Source organism: Scomber japonicus, chromosome 10 (genome assembly GCF_027409825.1).
Source record: "Scomber japonicus isolate fScoJap1 chromosome 10, fScoJap1.pri, whole genome shotgun sequence".
Lineage (NCBI taxonomy): Eukaryota > Metazoa > Chordata > Actinopteri > Scombriformes > Scombridae > Scomber > Scomber japonicus.
In genome coordinates, this window is record NC_070587.1 from 17,111,300 (window position 1) to 17,133,359 (window position 22,060).

Below are 22,060 nucleotides of genomic sequence, written 5' to 3' on the forward strand. Positions count from 1 at the left end.
CTGTTCTTCCCTAATGAAAAACACTTCTCTATAGTATTAATATATTAGATCATAATATATCATGTAGTCATAGCTCTAATACATAATTAAGACTTTTGATCATTCCCTGTCAGGCTTTTTAAACTAGTCTCAATAATATGGAACTCTGCATCACACTACACTATTATACACTACTCCATCCTTTGCTCATGCACGCAACACCATATTTCTTATTAATTATAAAATAATTAATGATGTATTCTTATAATTATAATATATTAAATATAATGAACCAATGTGGATCTGAGGAGTGAATTTTGGTTTAAGGGTTAAGACACGTGTCACATTTCCTGCCATCCCATAAAAACTGAGGACTGACACACAGCCAGTTACAAGCTACAATTAGCCTTAAGAAATTTTGTAAATAAGGCCTGAGCAGAAATCTAGACCTGATAGCAGGCTTTGATTTGATTCATTAATCCTGTTAATTGCAATTCTTCTCACCTGGACAGAGCTGACCACCTCAGCGTTGGTATTGAGCATGCCTTGCCAGACCCTGGACAGATCCCTGAGGTTGAAGATATAGTGGAACTTGGCGGGAGTTGGAAGCATCTTGACCTTGGTCAACTGCCAGAGCCGACGGGTCAGAGACACCAGACGAGACACTGTGCACCGGACATCATTGATAAAACCACGACGTGCACAGAAGTGGCCCTCACCAATCACACCTGTGTGAGTCAGTTGTGGAATTGAAGTTGGGAAAGTGACCAAAGCCTTTCATATTATCAAAGGTATAAGATACAGTTAATTACTAGCCTGGCTAACATCAGACCGTGTCTCAATCTCATGTGAGATTGGGGTAGGGTCTGGCCATAGGGGTCTGGCCATAGGGGTCTGGCGAGGAGCCGTTCATTCATATTTGAGGCGGGATCAATGAATGTCGATCAAATGCTTCTGTACGCTACTGGATAAACTTACAGCCAATCATATCAACGATAGACAATGACGTATTCAGAGCGTGTAGGGAGCAGCGCGAACACATCCGTTTTATGAAGAGAAAATCATGTAGCGCAAGTTTTTGTTCTATTTTCAAAGAGAACTTGCCTTCCAGTTTATTTAGCACACAATCTACCGCTGCTTCAAACAGTTGCTGCACCTCTGTGGCCGCCATGCTGGATGTAAACAGAGTCGCTCTACAGTCGCCATTGCCTTGAGCCCGCCTCCCCGTTCTGTGATTGGTTCCCTATCTCAGGCGAAATTTTTGTCTTGGTGGCCATGCTAACTTTCTGAGCAAAGTAGAATCTCGCTGGAATGAGAGCATGGGTTTACCCAGGCTAGTTAATTATAGCAATAATTTTGTGTCAAGTGGCTTCAGTGGTACAGTATCTGTTCTCCAAAGTGCAAGGGACACAGCCGTAAGCTAGATCCAGCATAAACTGTAATTATCCTCATGGTGATAATTATCATAGCATCAACAGATACTATCACAGTAGTAAGATTGTTTCAATGCATAAATATAGATTGTATTGCAGGATTACTCTGTTTTTACTCACCAAATATCTTGTCTATAGAAGCATTGGAGGGCAGGGTACAGTTAAAGATGGAGAACTGCCTTTTCAGTCTCTGTGGGATGTCATTACGGCCTCCTCCTGGATGGATCATAGCTGCCAGGAACTGAACATCCACAATATTGGTGAACTCTCCTGGTTTCTCTAGATTGAAGAAACCATTCTGCTCCATCAGCTGCCGGACAATCTCATTAGTCACCTACGATGATAAGTTTCGATTAAGAAGTTGTTTATTTGATCATGCCAGCATTTTATTTACTGTTATTAGTTCATTCAATTTATGGTCATTACAGTGTGAAATGTAATGTAGGGAATCAAAAATGAATAAGGCTTGTGATTTAATGATTATATACATTTCCAAGACAAATGAACAAAACTACAACTGTATTATTAATTGTGATATATATTTAAAATATTAGCACATGTTTAGTGTTTTTATTCAGTGACCTGGTCTCCCCACTCGTTGATGACAGGCATGTTGATATCATCTATAAAAATGGACATTTTCTTCCCGGCAGGGGGTCCATAAGTTGTCCCCATCCTCTTATCCACATAGCTCTCAACTGTCCTCTAAAAAAGAAACAAGGTGAGCATATGGTGAGGCTAAAGAGGTGTAACAATGAGGGAGACAGAAAGAGAGAGGACAAATCTTCCAAGATCCTATTGGACATTATCCATCATGACAGCTTAATCAATGGAAGCATAGCCACAGACAGGAAAAAGACAGCGGTCCTTCCTTCAGCCAGCACATTATTGACCAGACCAGACACTGATCAATATTACTTCACAAGTTTATGATAATCCATGTCAAGTTAACACAGATGTGGAACATCAACGGTGAAATAAAACTGCAGAGAATGAGACTGTGACCTGTTTAACCTCCATCAAGAGGAAAGTAAATGTTTTTTGCCTTACCTGGAACATGAGTGGCGTAGTAGCAGAGGAAAAGTTGAGACTCTTTCCCATGTGGGTCTCAGGATCATACTTTGACATGTAGCCTTTAATGATAACAGTCTTGGCTGTTCCTTGTTCTCCAATCAGCAAAACAGCCTAAAAATATACATACATTTCTTATCAGTTTTCAGTTTAAATTAACATTCCTATCTGGTCAGTCAGTTAAATTGTTTGTATACAAGCCATTTTAGCAGCTGATAATACATGATCACATCTTAAATTAATGAGCTTCTTTTCAAAGGAGTTTATTACAGTTCATCATGTAGATCCATCAGAATCTGTAAAATGCAAATTAAATCTATCCAGTTGGAGTAAATGGAACTGAAGGCGCATCTGAAATGAATGAAAGTAAATAAAAATGCACCCCTACAAACCACCTCTTAACATACAAACAACATACACACACTCCTTAGTGGCATCATGACTATAAGTGACTCACACATGCATACACACACAAATAAAAACACACAAGAGCTATGATGTATGCCACGTGGTGGATCATTTGATAGGCTTTTAAGCAGAGTATTGACCACAGTATTTTAATCTGGTCTCTTAGTAAAGCAGCATCCGGCCATACTGCCACATTATCGATTTGATGTGTGTGTGTGGGTGTGTCTTACTCAGCTGTGGACAGGAAGATATAAAGCATTATAATAAAATACCACTTTATAAAACACACAGTTAAAAAGTGCTTCACATATCAAATAAATAAAATACACAAAAAAACAAGTAAGACCATGATCATGACCAAAATAAAGCAAACTAAAAGCAAACAGAGAGTTAATGAAATTAGTTTTGATCAGATCGTCAGAATGGCTGACAGCTAGAATAAAAACTGCTATAAATCATTACCATGCACATAATTAGAACTTACTGTATCTAAGGAGTAGTCTAAGTGATAAAAGATTAAAGAATACACTAGAAGTTTTTTTAGCTGATAGTAGAGGTTGGATTTTGCAATATATCTAAACAGGAAGAAATAAGACTGAAAGAGTTTAGTAACGTGAGGTTCAAAGTTCCAATATTGGTCAAAAGGGATGCCAGAATTTCTTAGAGGTGGTCTTGATTTCACTGGTGATCATCTTCCTTAGTAAAACTATCAGGGCAGATCACATGGACCTCAATTTATATAAATCTACACATTAATTGAAACACTTCATAGAGAGGAGACCCTTATCACAATCTAATACATAGACATTTAAGCAAACTTTACCTTGCCCTGCTTGGCGATGGTCTGAATTAGGAAGTCTGTTCTAACATTGTCCACATTGGGTACCAAAATGGAGCTGTACTCTGGAGTGAAGTCAGAGGGATATGTGTACTCCTCTACTCTGGTGTTCCAGTGGACCCACTGACCTGAAAGAAATGTACATGCATTAACCTTGGTGTAGAGATTAGCACAAAATATGACAGTGCAGCTTGTAAGCTGTCCAAGTGTGGGAATATTTCCATGTCTCTGTATGTTTTGATAAATGTACACCTGCTGCCAAAATAAAGCGCAACATGAGGCATAATGTTTCTGCTTGTCAAGGAACAGCTTCGATAGGCCTTGGCATCTCATCCACAAGTGTCAACATCTGTTTATAAATGCATGCATGCTTACCATCTGCTGTGACATAGTAGTCAAACATGGTGTCCTCACTGTCAAGAGGAATGTCTGGCAAGTTTAGACGGATACTTTCATTCCTTCTGAGCCAGATCTCCATTTTCCGTCGGTCGTCCAGTTCAAGTATAGCCCCGGTGCTCCACATCAGAGCAAATACATACAGCCGCTCCAAGTGATCTCTAGATAAGTCACCACACTGCTCCTGTAGAGTAGTACCCGTTTGATATCAATGAGCAGCTTTGTAAAATGTGAAGACAAGGTTAAATACAAAAAAACCCAACAATGATGGTTTCAACTTATACAGCATATATCAAAGTGTATAAAACATCTAACAAGGTCACAATAGAGACCTAACAGATAATCTCAATGCTGAATACAAAGTTTCACAGGCTCTCAAACAAATCAGCATGATTGATATTGTAATGATGGCTATGACCCCAATGACACTAAAAAGGAGCAAAAGAGTAAAAAAAAAAAAGATGATTGATTACTGCTAGTTAATGCTTTTACTTTGCACCCTAATTGTGGGAATAATTAAGGCTTTTATATCTTCCTACAATACTACAATACAGAGTAATTGTCCCTATTTTCCCGTGAAAATTTCTTTTCTATATCCTTTAAAGTGTCACAACTTGAAGTATTTACGGATCTACTACTCTAATCTCACCATTAGCTTAAAACGGATGGTCTAATAAAAATGCTTTTTTTAGAGGAATAAATTATTCAAAACACCCCCTATCTATTTAAAATTTCTCCTTTTATTTCAGCAATCAATTTTGGTTGGCAGATGAATGAATTCCTTCATTAAAATATAAATGCGGTCTGAGTACATTCTGTCCCATGGATGGGAATTCAGAACAATTTAGACCTTACCTTTGGTGGTATGAGTCCCTGCAGCATGTTGATGCACTGCATGATGACAAAGGCCTCTAGCAGGTCCATCTTGAACTCAAGTGACTGTACACTGAAGCGGTAAAGCTCAGGGAAGGAGGAAGAGAAGAGTTCCCTCAGCACGTCTGCCTCCTGGGGAGAGCGTTTCTTCAACCACCCCTGATAACAGCAAGCGCATCATTATAGTTGATCGAAATAATATTAGTTTCGAACAACACAGCATAGTGATTTACAGTAAATGCATGTTCCTGTTTGTGCTATTAACAAAACTGGGGCTCAGTTGCAACATTTTTTATTTAAACAAGCATGGACAGAGTTTCAGCCTTCACTGGCATTCAGTAATGTAGATGCTTAGCTGGGAAACTCACTATATGGTAAAAAATGTTATTTAGATGGTACAGTATATATTAGTACAACTGCTGAGGGTTGGGGGAGTGAGTGGGTGAAAGTGAGCGAGCTGTCTATCTGTGTATTTGTAGTGTGTGTGTGTTTTGTGTTTTTATGACTCCCTTGAAAATGAGATGCTAATCCTATCCATCATAATAATACATTCAAGTAATACTGTAGCACCACACCATAAGCACAACAATTTTCAAAGTTTGTGTGAAGAAAGAAAAAAACAAAATCAGCTTTTCCTTCAGTTTATTCACCTCCAATATAGGGCTCCAGTTGAGCACAGAGGAGCTCATGAACACCATGCCATTGCGTGAGACAGTGGCTGGAGAAGCGTTGTCAATGTTATGTGGCTCAAAAACCACCTTACAGTTGGGTGCCATGGGTATACGATCTCCATTTGCCAGTGTAAGTGTTCTGTTGTCGTCCAAAACTGAGTTTAGGTTCTCAATCCAGATGGCATCGACTGGTCCATCCAGGACTATCCAGATGTGCTCTCCTGGGAGAGAAAACAGTGTTTTTTTTTAATGTAAATGATCAAGAGTATGACCTAGTGCTTTCATAGATAATAGTTATTTGTCAAGATGAAGGGGCCTCTGAAAATACATTTAGTGCATAGAAAAGGTAGCACCGCAACTCTCACTGAAGTAGATAAAATGTTTAATGTTACTGTGTGATCACTGAATGCTGTGATCTAACAGTTCGGACCAAGTCAGGAGCTTGGGAACCTGCAGACCATCCACAACTCTACATTGTCTGCTTTTTCTGTACTAAAATTCCATCTGCTCAAAGCAACAAGCTGCATGAGTGAAAAGCATGAACAGCAAGTGATGCACAAATCCAACTGACAAACATGTGGAATGCATCCTGCTCAAAGACATGCATAAAGATATGTATACTATGGATGCATAATAGCATGGGAATATATACTGAATACATCAGATGTATATTTTGTCACATAAAAGCAAACAAATGTAATGTTTATTCATACCAATGCACACATACATTTTTAATGAAGTGTGTAAGCTTAAGACTGCATCGAAAGATAAAACAGCTGATGGTGCTATTTTGAAATATGGATGCGAGGATGTCCCAAGATATTTAAACTTCTCTGCAAGGTAATAATATCAACTTACACTGGTATTCCCAAAGGAGAAAAAAAACAGCTTATCAGGACTAGTAATGAATCATTTGAGGAATCATTTCTGAACCCAGCAGGTATCCCTTTCATATTTTCTCTCTTGCTCTTATGTTAACTAAACCGAGAGGATGTACTTATGAAATCATGCTCCCTTAGTTGCCACGTAAACAGTAATTACAGCTTGTGCTCATCTTCTCATAGACCACACCTGCAGTATTTAAACATATCAAAGTTACTCCCAAAGCATACTTCAATTATCAATATTAGGTTTTAGCCAATAAATCAAAGAGCTTAAAAAAAGCTTATAAAGATTTTATATTCTCTAATTTACATAAAATATGAGTACATTTGAATTAGTACTTACTGCAGAGAACGCTCCGCAGCTTTATTAATGACCACTCATCTCACCTCCTAGTATGAAACCAGTGCTGACTAAGCAACTTTTCTGACCTTTCTTTGCCCTCAGTGTTTTTCTCCAAAGTGTTGAGAAGATGCCGTCAGTCCAGTCGTTTGTGGCCACATCCAGTCGGCCAAACATCTGAGGTGCGGTGATGGCTTTGGGGTTCATGCGCATCTCTCTGTGAGGCTGACCACACTCTGGTAGAAGAGATTAACAAAGAAATTAGCTCCTAGATTTGTAAGCAAACCTAGAACACCAAATGTAAAACTCAACAAACATACACTGACTTGTGAGGCGCGATCTTAAATCTTGAGAAGAAAAAAAATGATTTTCTATCTGTCTATTATTCTCAGACACAACTTTCAACATGAGTAAATTTATCACTGACAAGTTTGTGTCCTACCTGTCATAGCTCGCATCAATGTGTGTATACAAGTGGTCTTTCCGGCGCCGCTGGGCCCCAGGGCCATCATGCCATGTCGGACCCTCTGAGTCTCAAACAGCTGTATGACCTTCAGCTTCCAGGGAGGGTGGCTGATCAAACCTGCATCTTCAACCTGATAGAACAGTCACAGGCATAAAATATACCCTACAGCTTTCCTATTTTTCCAGCATACATGTATTTGAAGTACTATGACGTGCTAGATGCTACTGGTTATTTTAATGGTAAATGTCTAAGCATCTAGATCAGCTGTTGGTTAGGACAACATAATACACTGCTCAGATAGAATCACATACAGGGTTGAAAAAGAAATCAAGCAGAGGTATAAGTTCATGCATTAATTACTATAAGAATGAATGGAGATAATGCACCAAAAACACAAATAGCAACACTGTAATTTATATATTAAACATTTTAGTGTTAGTTAGTTGTTAATTGTTCACCAATGGTAAATGACATAAAAGATGAAAAGATACAGCATTCTCAGAGTCAGACATACTGCTTGAATTTACTCTCAGTGCCTTCATTTCCCACTTTCTCCCTTCATTTTTAATCCTTGTCCGTCATTCTTCCTGTTTCCGTTCATTTCTGCATCCGTGTGACCTGCTGTATTGCTCTGCTGTTTCACTTTCTCTTGCAATCATACAAAAATTCATCCCTCACTCCCTCCTACCTGTCTGTCGATGGCATTCTCTAGTTCAGGGTAGCCTGCTTTATCAAGCTGGATGCCTGGGAAGAGGTCCTCAATCAAGCTCAGGAAGAGTGGCTCGTCCTCATCGATCTAAAATACATATTCATACAAATGCTGTATATTTGCAACATTTCACACAAAACTACTGAGGATTGGAGAATTGTTCATCTTATGCATCTTTACTATTCTGGTTTGTCTGTTGTGATCATTTAGTTTGTGGTTACATTTCAATAAATCATTTGCTATAATCTTTGATACTGACTTTATAGTTTTAGTCATTGATTTAACATGTGAATCTTTATTCTAATTTCCGGTTCATAAATATTGATCAGAAGGGTAAGGAGTAAATGTTTCATCCTGTATTTTTGTTTGCAATACGCAGATAATTTATTCCAGACTGACCAGTTTAGACAGGTTCATGTCCCTGAGGACCCTCATGACGATGGTGGACTCTGTATCACTGGGGTTGGCTCTTTTGGCTGCTCCCAGTGTTCGCAGCACTGACAGGATGTTCCGTAGGCCGAAGTCATAGTGAACCTGGACAATCACAGCATTTTAAATTCACTTTGATATCACCTCATTAGACCTGATGAATGACTCACCGAGAACACTACATTGTGATACATTCCACTTTAATATTGACTCAAATATTAGCATTATTTATTTGAAATAAATAAATAAAAAGGACTTATGGATAAAATGAGACTCTGCACACTTAGGTCCAAAGGAACCAAGCTATCAACATCCTGTTTAAAACAGTGAAAATTATACAGCATTGGAATGAAAGAGTGTCAAAGGAAATACTGTCTCTATAAAATCTTAGCAAAGGAGACATTTTCCAATGTTTAGAATCTAAGATTTGAGATCAGATCATTTGAATTCAGATTGTATTACTGCCTGATGGACTTGATGTAATGGAGAACCAGACCGATGTCAGGTTTTATTTGCATCACTTACCGCACTACCAAGATTAAGGTTAGGTTAGGAAAAGATTTGCTTTATCATTAAATACTTGTAAGTTACCAAAGCCTGCAGTGAGACACTAACATTATTGAATTAGTCTGATAACAAATCAGCAAAATCTCGAAATACATATTTTATAATGATGTGAAACTAAAAGGAGACAATGTATTATTATTAGTGTATTATATATTCTCATATATTAGATCTCTTGCTTTTCTTACCTGCTTGGAGAGTTGCTCCTCACACAGCTTGTAGAGAGTGAAGAACTTGCGGGCCAGCTCCATATTGTCTATAAACCCGCAGCTGGCCAGTTTTACCCTGATAATAATTTGACGGTCAGGAACCATCATGGCCACGGAACGAAAGTTGATCTTTAGGTTCTCAGGAAGTTCCTGCCGTCCTGCATAACCTGGGTTCTGAAAAGAAAATTGCACTTTTTAATAATGTGAAAATAGGAAAAACAATTGTGATTGCTAGGCAAGAAATTGTGATTTGCTATGCATTTATACATCACTTCATACACCTGCAAGCCATGTGGAACATGTGTCAAGTGATGCTTCAAACTGAGTCTTGATATATAATTAAAACATATTTTGCACTGCTTTCACCCTCCATTAGATTTTTCTCTCTCTCAGCATTTACTCATGATAGCTATACAGTATACACAAGAAATACAGCCAGACTTCAGTTGATACAGGAACATCATTAGAGTTCATAGCATGCACTACACTTCAGCTACTTAAATCCCTATGGACACAGCTCAGGCGCCCCTCTCCATGGAGCCTGCCTTTGATTATCGTCTTTGCACACGTGTCTACACACACATCCACACAAGCATGTGCGCTCGCGCACACACACACATACACCCACACATTTACAGGGTAAAAAGAAAAAAAGAATGATCTTTGACCCCTTTCACCATATGGGACAATTATTCCACTGCTTTCTGTTGCGAACAGTAATGACTTAGCAATGTGCCAAGGAAATGAAGTGATCTAACAGTATGTATTACTGTTAAAAAGACTATATTAAGTTCAATAAGAGCACACCTTCATGTTCAATGTTGTACACAAACTTAATTTTAAAATAACTGCTTGCATTATTTGTGATTTATTGAATGCTCTCTAAATACCTTTTTTTTTTCTTTAAATAAAACGTGACTAGATGTTGTACATGCAGTGTTAGACAACCTAACACTGCATGGCATTACATTGTGACTAATATCAGTTCAACCAAATCAGGACGTGGTTTTTCTTCAGTTCTCAGACATTAATGTTATGATAATGAGTTCCCCTCGAACCAGTCAAAAATCAGTAGATCTAAATTTTGCACCAAAGGTACTGTTGTGTCTCTGACCATAGTTAAGAAGATGCCAAACTCCGGATTCATATCCACACTGTCTCCATCAGTAAAGATAAAACTTTTGCGTCGTTCCTTCTTGCAGGTGAGCACAATGGCAATCTGCTGGGCGGCAACTGACAGAACTGGGAGGTCAATCCGGTTGAACTCGTCAAAACAGCCCCACGAACCAGACTGAGCTAGACCTGAAAATATATGCAACTTTGAGTCACACTCTTGAAAAATGAATTAAAGCAGACATTATATATATCATATTCAATACTCAGAAAAACATTATTTATGGTCCTTATCACTTAGCCTAAATCCTTCAAGCTGGGCTTCTTTGGACTCTATTGATACCTCTTCTCATGCTGCTTCAATAGCATAATAGCACCAATTTGTTTAGTGAGTCTCTCCAGTCTCTTACCTTTAAATATTCTTCCAAGGCCTCTGAAGTCCATCTGGTCAGAACAGTTGAAGACCACAACATACTTTCCCAGACAGCGACCCATGTCTTTTGTAGTCTCTGTCTTACCTAAAAAAGGAGAGATTTTTTGCACCATAAACTGAGGTTCATGAATTTGCAGACTAAAAACAAGACTCATTTTCCCAGTTACTAAACTAATTTTCTTGACCTGCCGACGCCTCTTTACAGAGTGCATAGGTATATGACTTGTGAGAAGTTCCACAAAAGAGGAATTTTGCACTGTTAATGTTTCTAAATGTTTCATTTGAATATTTTGTGTCTGAAATGGTAAACCTATCAAGTCATTCACAAGAAAAAAGCAAAGAGAGGAAAAATCTGAACAGTTGAACATAAATGTGTTGCTGAACAATGTTTTTGTTCTTTTCAGCCTATTCAATGATATACTGTACATTCACAAACATTGATATTTATCTTGGGACTCCCTTGAAGTTACTCAGATCTAACCTTACAGTATGTGAGACAAGACTACAACAATGTATTTTTTTTCTCACTATTCCTCTTCTTCATGTCACTATAGCTTACTACCTACTGCCACATTTTATGTATCTTTCAGTCAGTAGTCCTGCCAAAGCAGCTTTGAAAAACTGGATAAAATGAATATTTCATAAATAGATCAAGGTATTTTTTTAGGTACCTGTTCCTGCAGGACCAGCTGGGGCTCCACCCATACTCATACAGAGAGCCTGGGCTAGGGTGATGTAGCATCTGAGCAAAAAGACAAGGCACACACACACACACACACACACACACACACACACACACACACACACACACACACACACACACACACACACACACACACACACACACACACACACACACACAATTACATTTCATTGGCATAAATAAGGTTAAGAATTTGCTTCCTCACGTAGGAGCTTCCATTTTCCCTCGCATTCAATTTATCACATATTCAAGCTAATGTGATATGATCCTCCACAGGGACATTGGAGGTCAGGCACAGCTAGAGAGCACTGCCCCTGAAGCTAGTTAGGGATTTAGTGCATTGCTCAAGGACACTTCAGCAGAGAGAGTGACTTACACCGGGACCTGACCCTGGCCCTGTGTCTGAGCACTGTTTTCCCTTGTTGGCCTCTAGTCAAATAATAGAGAATGTGGTTGCAACAGATTTTTGTGTTTTTCAGAGAATGTAGAACAAATGTGACCACTGATATTGAACTGTATCTCCAAAAGTGATTCTCTTCTGATGATCAATGTCCCTTTCACATCAGTTCCAGTTTTACTCAGAATATGTGAAAAAGAGAGACTAAAAACATTGGGTGACAGAAAAGGAAAGTAGCAGAGGCCATAAAAGCTGGCTGAAAAGGAGGACGTGGATAGTGTTTCAGGCAGGGAAAGAAAGCAGTAGGGAGATCAGGGCTGTCTTGGTGCCTTCAGCCATAAGGCCAGCATGCCACTTCTTTAGAGAGTTGCTGTCTGATATCTGCTGGTAGCACCCTCCCTGCTGCTGTCTCTTCTCATCTCTTTCTCCTTGTCTCTCCTCATCTTATTTCTCTCTGTCTCTTCTCATATTTCTCTCCCTGTGTCTGCATGTCTGACACTGTTGCTGGACTTCTGGCCCCCTCCCTAGAGTCATATTCTCTTCCTCAGTCATATCTTCTGTCAGTGACAGAGGTGAAGACATTAAGGAGAGAAATTACACATAAATCACATAGGTGCAAGGCTATCAGAAAACAGCATCAACGAAGAAAGGTAACGCCTGCACACTTACTGCAAGTACTTTTTTCAGTGACAGAAGTGATGACCACTGTGCGAGAGTGTTTCTACTCCTCCCCTCTAATTTCTTCTCTTCCCACTTTCACTGGTCTCTACCCTGTCACTCTACTCTCCTCAAGCTCAATCAATTGTCAGCCATAGAAACTGTGACCCATTAAACTTGAACTGATTTTGTACAGTAGTGAACATTTCTACTACATTAGAGATAAAAGTTATCAGTATGTATCTTGGGCAGTTAGATTCAATACTGTGTTGCTTCTGTGAGAATTTCCTTTAGTTTCCTTTAGCTTATGAACAACTCTAATGAGTAGTGCCAACTTTTTGGTCATATGACAAGTGTGTTATCCTCATCTCAACAATCTTATGCAATTCCTGTCAGTCATTTTGATTGGCTGCTATGTGCATGAGTTGCTGTAAATTATTGAGGCATGATAGACAGTGAGAATGTGAGAATGTGCAAATATTCCTTGGTTGTGTTGTACTTGTGCTGTCAAACTGGGATACAATTGGTGATGTGTTTCTAAACAGTTCGAGTTTTCACATTTTTTAACAAAACTTTAAAATGTTTTCAATGTTAGCTGTGGATAAGTGATTATTTTAGAAAGGTCACTTTCAGCTGGAGCTTGTTTCACTTGTTACTTTGTGGTCTCTACATTGCATTTCACGCACTGTTCAATGAGCAACTGCTTTTACTTCTTTTCACTTTCTGATGTATCAGTGAAAAATCACCGCTCTTATGTAGTGACAATATTTTGAATAGACGCAGACATTGCTCGTACAGGTCACGATCAGCAGATATCATTACATTTTTACTTTTAAATGAATGCTGAAATCACATACCATCACAGAATAATGTTCAAATAGCATCTGAATGCTTGTGACTGGACTGAGAACCACATTCTTGGCCAGTGAATGAATAAAACATTATCCTTTTGGTGAATGCTCTCTTGTAGCCTAGGTAAGAATGCAGTTGGCAATCTGGATACTGTCCCTACATTGAGAATGGGAGTCAACATTATGGGGAGGCTATGAAAAAGCCCTCCCTAAAGTGGTGCTCCATTATTGCAGTTATTGGCAGTCATCACTTTGGGATAAAATAATGCAATTTGTAGAATTATGTATTTGTATAATTATTGCATGTGTGTGTGTGTGTGTTACTGTTTAGAGTATTTGATGGCCCGCACAGCTAAAAGGAGGGTTTTATGAGAGTGTATGTGTGGCCTCATGTATGGCCCTTTACCTGTCAGTCAGTGGCGTAATGACAAGCCTTTCAGTGCAGCCCAAGAATTCATTCTGGTAGACAAAACCCACGTCTGTGATGTTGATGATCATCTTGTCTGAGTCCTCATTGAAGTAGAAACGGCACTGCTTCAGCCACTCAAAGTCGTTGGGGCTTTTGACATGCAGCCGGCACTGTAGGGAGAAAGGTTTTTTTTTAAAAAAAGAGAGAGTGAGGACGAGAGGCAGAGATAATAGAAGAGAAGAGGCAAAGAGAGAGATAGGGGCGAAAGGAGGGGAGCAGAATGAAAAGGGGGGGAAGAGAAGGGGGGGGAGAGAAGGAGAGAGGGGGGTGGCAAGTGAAGAATAGGAAATCGAAGGGCACTATTCAGGAGGTGACATGAGGTGAGAGATAAAAGCAGGAAGAAAGAAGGGAAGGAGAGATAGGGTGGCAAAACGTATGAGGGGGTATAAAGTGACAGAAAGGTTACATTAAAGAAGGTGGAAAGACAGTGAGAAGCAGGTAAGGGAAGGATGAAAGAAAAGAGGTTAGAGGCCATAAGAAGAAAATGAGGTGAAAGGAAGGTAAAAGGTAAGGGAAGAAGGGTGGCAGGGAAGAGGAGACAATTAAAATAAGTACATTAAATACAGTGAAAATAGGAGGAAGAGGTAGATGAGAGAATGGTAGAACGATGATAGATGATGAAAGAACAGAATGTATTAAAGGAGAGGAGAAGAGAGGTAAAGAAGACGGCAGAAAAAAAGATTTGCAGGCGAAAGAAGACAGGGAGAACAAATAAATACATGTATGAGGATTAAATAATAATAAAACGCATCCAAATAAAGTTACTTTCTTTTCTTTTCTCCTTGGAGACCGACGAAGGAATTTACTGTGCCTGGAGGGGAGACTTCAATAGCAGCCTTTTATCTAGGTCTAAATATCACTTGACTGCCAGAAAAATGCTTTGAAGACTATAGTCAGATAAAATTGAATCGTTGCAGTAAACTATGTTTGGTATTGGTATGACACTCCAACCTTTGGATGTCTGAATATCAAATGCAGTTTAACAAAGGGATAGCTGTCTTGGGCAGATGATTAGATATACACTTGAGGAGAAATTGTAACGAGCTTGTTTGTCGTGGACCTCACATCCCCATGTCTCTTTGTTTTTTTTATTAAATGTTCAACAATGTACTCACCAGGTCATCAAATATGTCCCTCTGGTGAACATGGATAGTGATAAGAGTCTCATACTTGGTCCTCTCCACAGCACTCAGGTCTCTTGTGGTCATATCAATTAATGTGTTGAGCAGATCCAGAAAGAGTTGGTTGGTTTTGGCCATAATGCGACGATCATATCGCGCATTAGTCAGGGCCTCCTCAGAGTCCCTTGTCCATATCATCTGGATACCTAGCAAGCCCACCTGGATCAAGGATGTAAATATTTGGTAATAATCACATCACAGTGTGATGGTTAATTGTAATTATTGCCTTGTTGAGCAAACCATAAATGTTCTTTCCTGAATACCAAATCAAAGTTGAAAATTACAGGAACTGAGTGGGAGATAATAAATGAAAAGTGGTCTTGGAGTTCAACGAAAATTGATGTTCATAACGGAGATAGAAATCACAGAAGTTAATTCACTAAATGTACAATGTTGGTGTAATTATCAACAGTATTGATATTACAACATATTTCTAAATTGTTTTTCTATGTAGTAAACAGTCCTTGGCCAATGTAAGTGCAATGATTTCTGCAACTGTCGGCCTTGTTTTAAAATGTTCATGGATTAGTTGTTTGACTCTGGCTTTGACCTACCTGAGCAGGAAAGGAGTTGAGGAAATCGATTAGCTGGAAGCCAGAGTCCTGGATGGTCAGGGCTGCCTGTCGGATTATCATGTGCAAAGACCTCTGGGATTCCTTCAGCAGAGCATTGAGCCACACTTCGACATTTCCTTCTGCTGTGACAGGACGCTCCAGCTCCACTGTCTCCCCCTCCCGTGATGATACAGCCAGGATACGGTCATATATCTGGGAAAGGTGACATGTTTTATTTATTACAATCAAAAATTGATAACTCTACTACTCCTCTATTTTATTTAATAACTTATTACATTTAAAAACCTGTATTGAATTTATTCTGTTTTCATCATGAAACTTTTTTGTAGACCATTTCAGTCCAGCAAAACAAAAAGGAGCAGCTGTAGCTCAGGAGATAAAAGGGGTTTTCCTCTAACCATTCATGGTGGTTTGATTCCTGGACTCTTTCTGTCCATGTGTCTGAATGTCCGTGAGCTAGACACTGAACCCTAAGTTGGTCAGGCCAGTGCCAAGCATGGCTGCTCTGCCGCCATCAGTGTGTGAGTGTATGTTTGAGAATAGGTGAATGAAAGGCAAAATTGCTTTGTCTGATAAGGTGGAAACACACTAGTGCCGTCAGAGGGATTGAAAAATGTCTTTAATCTGTGACAAAGTCCTGTCCAAAGAAAAACAACAAAAAAGAAGAAAACACTCCATGATAGTTCCATGAAAGTTCACCTTGTCATGGAATCTGACACATTTGATGTTGTCAAAGACATTGAGAAGGTGGGCCTGGATGGTGTGAGAGTCAGAGGCCTGGCCCAGGATCTCCAGCAGTGCAGGGTCGGAGACAAAGAAGAAGCGAGGAAACAGCAGACGCTTCTTCTCCAAATAACTGTTTGATAGCAACATTTAAAAAATTTTAAAAAGTTATGGTAGTAAAACAGATGATAGCCATTGTTTTCCGGTGTGACTTGTTTATAATTATAGGACTTTGTACTTACCCTGTGAGTGATTTCTGGCAGATTTCCAGCTGTTCGAGGAGGTGAGGAAGAAGCTGTCCCATGGTCTCATCTCCAACACATGACTGTATCACGTTGGGCATCTCATGGGCCCGCATCATGATCTTCACCCATGACTTGTCAATGTTAGAGAATCGCTTTGCTTCCTAAAGAAAGTTAAATAAATGTAACATCTGATAGGCTCAGAATAAATCAAAATTTCCATTTAAAATTAAGTATTAGAATTAACTCTTATATTCATGAGTAAGCTTCTTTGTCTTTAAATGGTGAGTTGTGTGTAAGTCTGATAACTATATAATTTCAATTACTCCTTGAGATTATAGAATCTAGTGTTTATAAGTCACTGTGTGTAGTCTACCTTTGGCAGCTGTTTTGCAATGTCTCCACCCACGAACACCGCTTCCAGGTAGATCCAGAGGTTCTGGACAGTCATCCAGTTTTCTATGATATCGGTGGTGTTGGAAAGATTCTGAACCCACTTCTGAATCTGAGCTTTAAATGGAGTGTTATACCTGGGGAAGAGGTTTCATTGGCATTTAGGTTTCAAATTATACAACACACAGTGACAGTTTTTGTGGTTGCTGTTGAATTACAATACGATCATATACATTTTCTGTGACTTCAGTCAATTTTACTCTCATGGTCCTTGCTAAAATCCTAAAAGTAATAATTATAACCATCAACATTGTTGTACCTGTTGCTCATAAGAGATCCCAGAATCATCAGGCTGTCCTCCATGCTTGTAATAATCTCTGATGTACTGTCTCCTCTCAGTAGCAACTCTCCACGGGTCTTAAAGTTAGCAAATGTGAAAGTCTTGTTGTCCCACTCTGCAATCACTTGCTTCAGTTTCTGCTCAATGTCCCGCTCTTTCACCGCACTGATGCATATATCCTGCATTAGAAAAAACAACATATATTAAAGCAAACAAACAGTAAAAATACAGTTTTAACATCCGCAACAGAACATTAATTATACTGTATATATCAAAAGGAAGAAAAATGTAGGTGGTGATTCTTACAAAATCTCAAAGAGAAGATTAATTCATTTTTTAAAAGTATTAAATCTTTTTTCTTCTTTTTTTAAAATCGACAAAAGCAATAGCACCAATTATCATGATCGATTTTCATTTACATAATTGCTGCTGCTGTCAAAATTGTGAATCTTCAAATTCTGTCCAATAAATCAATACAAACATGCTCTCCATAAAAATGTGTGCGAGTTTTATTAAGAGAGCAAAACTGTTATTCATATGCTGACAGCTGATTTAATGGCCTGTGTGAAAATGCACGGAAGAGCTTAAACAGACAACAATTTGGCACCAAGATTAATGCTCATTGCATTGTCAGGATGATTTAAAGGCATATTGTTAGTCTGTTTGTACATTTAACATTGTGTTATTTCTGAATCAAAGAGTCAACAAGGATCAGTCACTGATCAAAATGTATTACTTTATGATTACTTGTCTCAATATTGCAATGAAAAAAGTATTCAAAGGTAAAACTTGTTGACTTCCTGCAAACAGTTTTGTGGCATTCATTGGCCATACATGATTTCAAAATCATCTATGCATCTATGAGCAGTAAAACAGTTATAATGTCCACCACATGCTGTAAAAATAAAAGCCACTTTTCTATCTTTTCTGGCATGCACTGGTATCCTGCTATTCATTCTTACCTCAATCTCCTCTTTAAACTTGAGCAGAGGAGCCTCCATAATGTTGCGTAGCTTAAAAGTATCAGTCTCCACCTCAAAAGTATGTCCAGTCACCTGGTCACAAAAGCAGATAGTTTTGTTAGTCAAAATGTGGAAATTTGGTTTCCTATTTTGGTAAATGTATCAGCACTATGCTGGTGGCTTTGTTACACTGACCTCGGTAATTCTCTTCCAATGGCGTGTCATCATGGCCTTGTTGGTCATTAGCTCCAACAAGGGGCAGCACTCACTGAATTCATCAATTGTTTTCTTCAGATCCAGGAAGGCCTGCCATTCCTTCAGAGCACGGGGAAGCTTGCGACACCTTGTAGTGAAAACAATTGTGATAGTCATATCACCCAAAACTGTCTTCAAATAACAGAGTAGTTAAGCATGAAGCACACCTCTAAAGGCCAAATGTGTTTGTCTTAAAAAGGACAAGCCCTTTCTGTACCAGTGCAACATTGCATCATGTACCCAAAGTAACACTTCTAAAACTGATAGAAAGCATTTCTGCCAGAGGAGGGACTAGTCCTGTCTTCTTTAACTCTTACGTCAGCATATACTGCCCTTGTGAACGTCAACTGCTTACAACATTCAAAAGTTCTGGGCTATCAGGAGAACACAAAACTGGAGACATATTAAAAACAATTTTTTCCTTAGATAAGGTGCTTTAACTTCCATTCTCTGAGCCTACACCTCCCTCCATTTCCCTTTGATGAAAGCACAGGGAATAAGACCTTGTAGAGGACAGAGTGCTAAGATAAACGTGGATAGGAATGTTGAAATTGAAATCCTCCAGAGCATTCATGCCATGCTTGATGAAAAGTATGTTATAGCATAACTCCAGGGAAAAGAACTTTATATCAGGCCAAGGATGAGGTGATCCTCATGGGAGGAACTGACAAATAAAAATCATTTAATTTGTTTCTCCTTGTTTTTCCATTTTCCTTTGTTACTGTTCAAATTGTCTCAATATAGTCTTCAAATTTGACAGTCAATCACTTGCTGTGGCAACATGACAGTCTAACTTTTTCAATTTATACAGTACAACAGCTGCTTGGCATTGATTAGTCCTGTTTGTGCATTTCCTGAAAGTGTCTTACTGTTCTTTCCCTGCTCAGTGCAACTCCTGTCCAGCTTAATTTACTTAAATTATGTATTAAGACTGATGTCACAGACAGTAAACAAACGGTCTAACCTGGTCTGAAAGTCCAGCAACTCGTTATTGATCTTCTCAATGTGGATGTCAGCCCACAGGATATCATAGTAACCATTAACTGTTTCGATGACATTGTTGTAGAGGCCGTACAACTTCTGCAGCAGAGTCAACTGCTTCCTAATTTCCAGCAGCTGAGGATGCTGGGTAACAGAAAGTCCAAACAGCTCCTCTCCACCTGTGTAAGTGATGTACTTCCTGAACAGGTTGTCAAATCGATTCTGAAGAGGAGAAGAATGGCAACAATATATACAAAAATTTCATTTTAGTTGTATTTTTCGTTCAAAAAATAATTGATACTTTTTCACTCAGTGAACATTTGGAGTACAACATCTGTGTGAAAAAGAAGATAAAAAAAAAAGACAGCATAGAAAAAAGTCACCTTCATTTGAACATAGTTATCATGTATGTCATGTGACAGACTTAATCCTAATGTCTAGCACTGATCTTCAGTAACATACCTGGAACATAATGAGTCTATCACTAGCATCCTGAGGAGCTAGCCCCACCACCATTGGACCATCCTGGAGCAGAGAGAAAAAAGGCATGTCAAAGAGTAGCATCTTAATAAAACTATGTTATGTTATGTAGTGTAATAAAAATAAATAGTTTGATGGGAATACTGCAGGTGGTTGGAAGGGCTGTCTGACTCTTTGAGTGTAGTGCACTTGGGTATTACTGCATTTTGTGTGTCTCTTATTTATTCATTTATTTTTGCTTTTCACCTTCTCATAGTCCTTGTAAAAGTGTCGACAGTCTTCCACAAAGGTCTCCACATTGCTGACCAGTTCTCCTCTGAAGTTTGGCTGCAGGGTCACCAACTCATTCTGCACCTCTGTGCCCCGGGACAGCAGCTTCTCCCAGGTGTAACGCAGTGTATCCACCTTATCTGCCTCCTCTTTTGCCACTGACAGCTCATACTTGTGGAGCATGGCATACGACTCCTGTGAGGAAGACAAACGATGCACAACATTTTTGAAGGGAGTGGATGTTAAATCATCTGTCTGACATGCTGGCCATTAATCAAACAGAGACACAGAACATGAAGGTCTCATTTCCTGCTTTTCTTCCACACAGTATTTGTTCCAACTCTGTGGTGTTGATAAAGGGATTCAATCTGAACACTTTTACAAGCACTAAGGAAAAGCTTCATGCTGACACACACTAAGGTAACCTTCATACACACACTAAACACTGCTGGAATGCACTGATATATGCTGCTAAAAATATCTTGTCCATTACCCACTGTGTGCATTTGTGCCTGTATGGAAAGGATAACAGCAACCACCATATTGTATGAAGTAAATGATGTTGTGATCTACCTACCTCTATGGGACCAACTTGAAAATCAATAGAAATTTGGTTCTCTCTGATCTCCTTGAGTGCTGCCATGGCAATACGAATGTCATCGAGGTCTTTGATCTGACGATTTAGTTTCTTTCCTGCTTCATCTACAAAAGCAAAGATCTGCTCCATCTCTGAACGATATTTCCTGTTACAGTACAGTCCATAGTCCACCATCCAGTTCTTGGTTTCAGCAGTGAGGGACATCTTCAGATCCGCTGGTGGATTTAAAAAGTTAAAATAAAATTAAAAATCAGTGATGTATTTCATAAAAGCAAGGAGAGAAAATAAAAGTAACACAGACAGTAACAGTAGTATGTACAAATCCCTGTGTGTTAAAAACAAACATTATATTTTTTTGAGTTTGTAAGTCATAATTCAATAATATGACTCAACGTCTCAGCAGTTAGGTACAATATCCTGTAGAGAATTGCAACATAATGTAACCTGTGAATAGAGCCAAAGCTCCGACAGTGATGTACTCTGGCTCAGAGTTTATTTCCAGCTCCAGGTCTCGATAGTAAATAATCTGGCTCTCAAACTCTGATAGCAAGGGACTGCCTTGGATAAACCTGGAAAAAAATTAAATAAAAAGCTATTGACATAGTGGTTTGTACTGCTTTCATAGGCATTAAATAAAACAGTTTTGTGAGAACATGTGGATATCAGTCGTTCAGTTTATCATACCGCTGCATAGTGTCTTCACGGTCCTTTCTCCAGATGTGATGGTAACGACTGAAACGGTCTAGAGCAGTCATCACTTCCTGCACAATAATGCAAGACAGGAGTTATGTAGGAAGAAAAAAACATTCACATTTTGGATAAGATGACAATATAAATGTTGTATTACGTCTGGCATGCTTTTTATGTTATTTTATATTGGACTAATGTGTTTTGTGTGCAAATTATTTAAGTTGGTAGGATATAATAAATAAAAAAAAAACAGCACAATATGAATTTTGATTTGATCGGAAAATTGAAAATGTTCCTTAATGTCTCCGTTGAAATCAAAGGCAGTGTACCTTTTTGGTGGAGCTAATGGAGGTACTGAGAACAGAGACCAGCTTGACTATCTCCTTGTTCTCAGAAACACTCTTGTAGTAGTTTCTGGCTTGGAATGGAATGGCCTGGATCACAGATGCTGAAGTGTCCGATGTGCTGCCGTCTGAA

The 22,060-nt window shown here is 38.9% G+C and overlaps 1 protein-coding gene across 3 annotated transcripts in view; it reads right to left on the reverse strand.

Annotated features, from left to right (window-relative positions):
• The window catches only part of dnah5 (dynein, axonemal, heavy chain 5), a 101,843-nt gene that overhangs the window by 50,485 nt on the left and 29,298 nt on the right, over window positions 1-22,060 (reverse strand). For 2 of the 3 annotated variants that reach the window (XM_053327431.1, XM_053327429.1), the window contains exons 25-56: window positions 21,913-22,055; window positions 21,578-21,654; window positions 21,338-21,462; window positions 20,873-21,108; window positions 20,272-20,490; window positions 20,008-20,070; window positions 19,529-19,767; window positions 18,505-18,652; window positions 18,310-18,402; window positions 17,327-17,526; window positions 16,991-17,144; window positions 16,615-16,778; window positions 16,349-16,505; window positions 15,629-15,841; window positions 15,009-15,233; window positions 13,831-14,003; window positions 11,488-11,558; window positions 10,794-10,901; window positions 10,385-10,572; window positions 9,250-9,444; window positions 8,468-8,602; window positions 8,048-8,155; window positions 7,336-7,489; window positions 6,983-7,129; window positions 5,649-5,890; window positions 4,981-5,157; window positions 4,105-4,309; window positions 3,715-3,857; window positions 2,463-2,597; window positions 1,995-2,117; window positions 1,533-1,746; window positions 484-707 (exon numbers count right to left, since the gene is read on the reverse strand). In XM_053327431.1, coding sequence (XP_053183406.1) covers window positions 484-707; window positions 1,533-1,746; window positions 1,995-2,117; window positions 2,463-2,597; window positions 3,715-3,857; window positions 4,105-4,309; window positions 4,981-5,157; window positions 5,649-5,890; window positions 6,983-7,129; window positions 7,336-7,489; window positions 8,048-8,155; window positions 8,468-8,602; window positions 9,250-9,444; window positions 10,385-10,572; window positions 10,794-10,901; window positions 11,488-11,558; window positions 13,831-14,003; window positions 15,009-15,233; window positions 15,629-15,841; window positions 16,349-16,505; window positions 16,615-16,778; window positions 16,991-17,144; window positions 17,327-17,526; window positions 18,310-18,402; window positions 18,505-18,652; window positions 19,529-19,767; window positions 20,008-20,070; window positions 20,272-20,490; window positions 20,873-21,108; window positions 21,338-21,462; window positions 21,578-21,654; window positions 21,913-22,055 — 5,198 coding nt within the window. The remainder of the gene's footprint in view (window positions 1-483; window positions 708-1,532; window positions 1,747-1,994; window positions 2,118-2,462; window positions 2,598-3,714; window positions 3,858-4,104; window positions 4,310-4,980; window positions 5,158-5,648; window positions 5,891-6,982; window positions 7,130-7,335; window positions 7,490-8,047; window positions 8,156-8,467; window positions 8,603-9,249; window positions 9,445-10,384; window positions 10,573-10,793; window positions 10,902-11,487; window positions 11,559-13,830; window positions 14,004-15,008; window positions 15,234-15,628; window positions 15,842-16,348; window positions 16,506-16,614; window positions 16,779-16,990; window positions 17,145-17,326; window positions 17,527-18,309; window positions 18,403-18,504; window positions 18,653-19,528; window positions 19,768-20,007; window positions 20,071-20,271; window positions 20,491-20,872; window positions 21,109-21,337; window positions 21,463-21,577; window positions 21,655-21,912; window positions 22,056-22,060) is intronic. The other variant, XM_053327432.1, reaches the window with a different exon arrangement.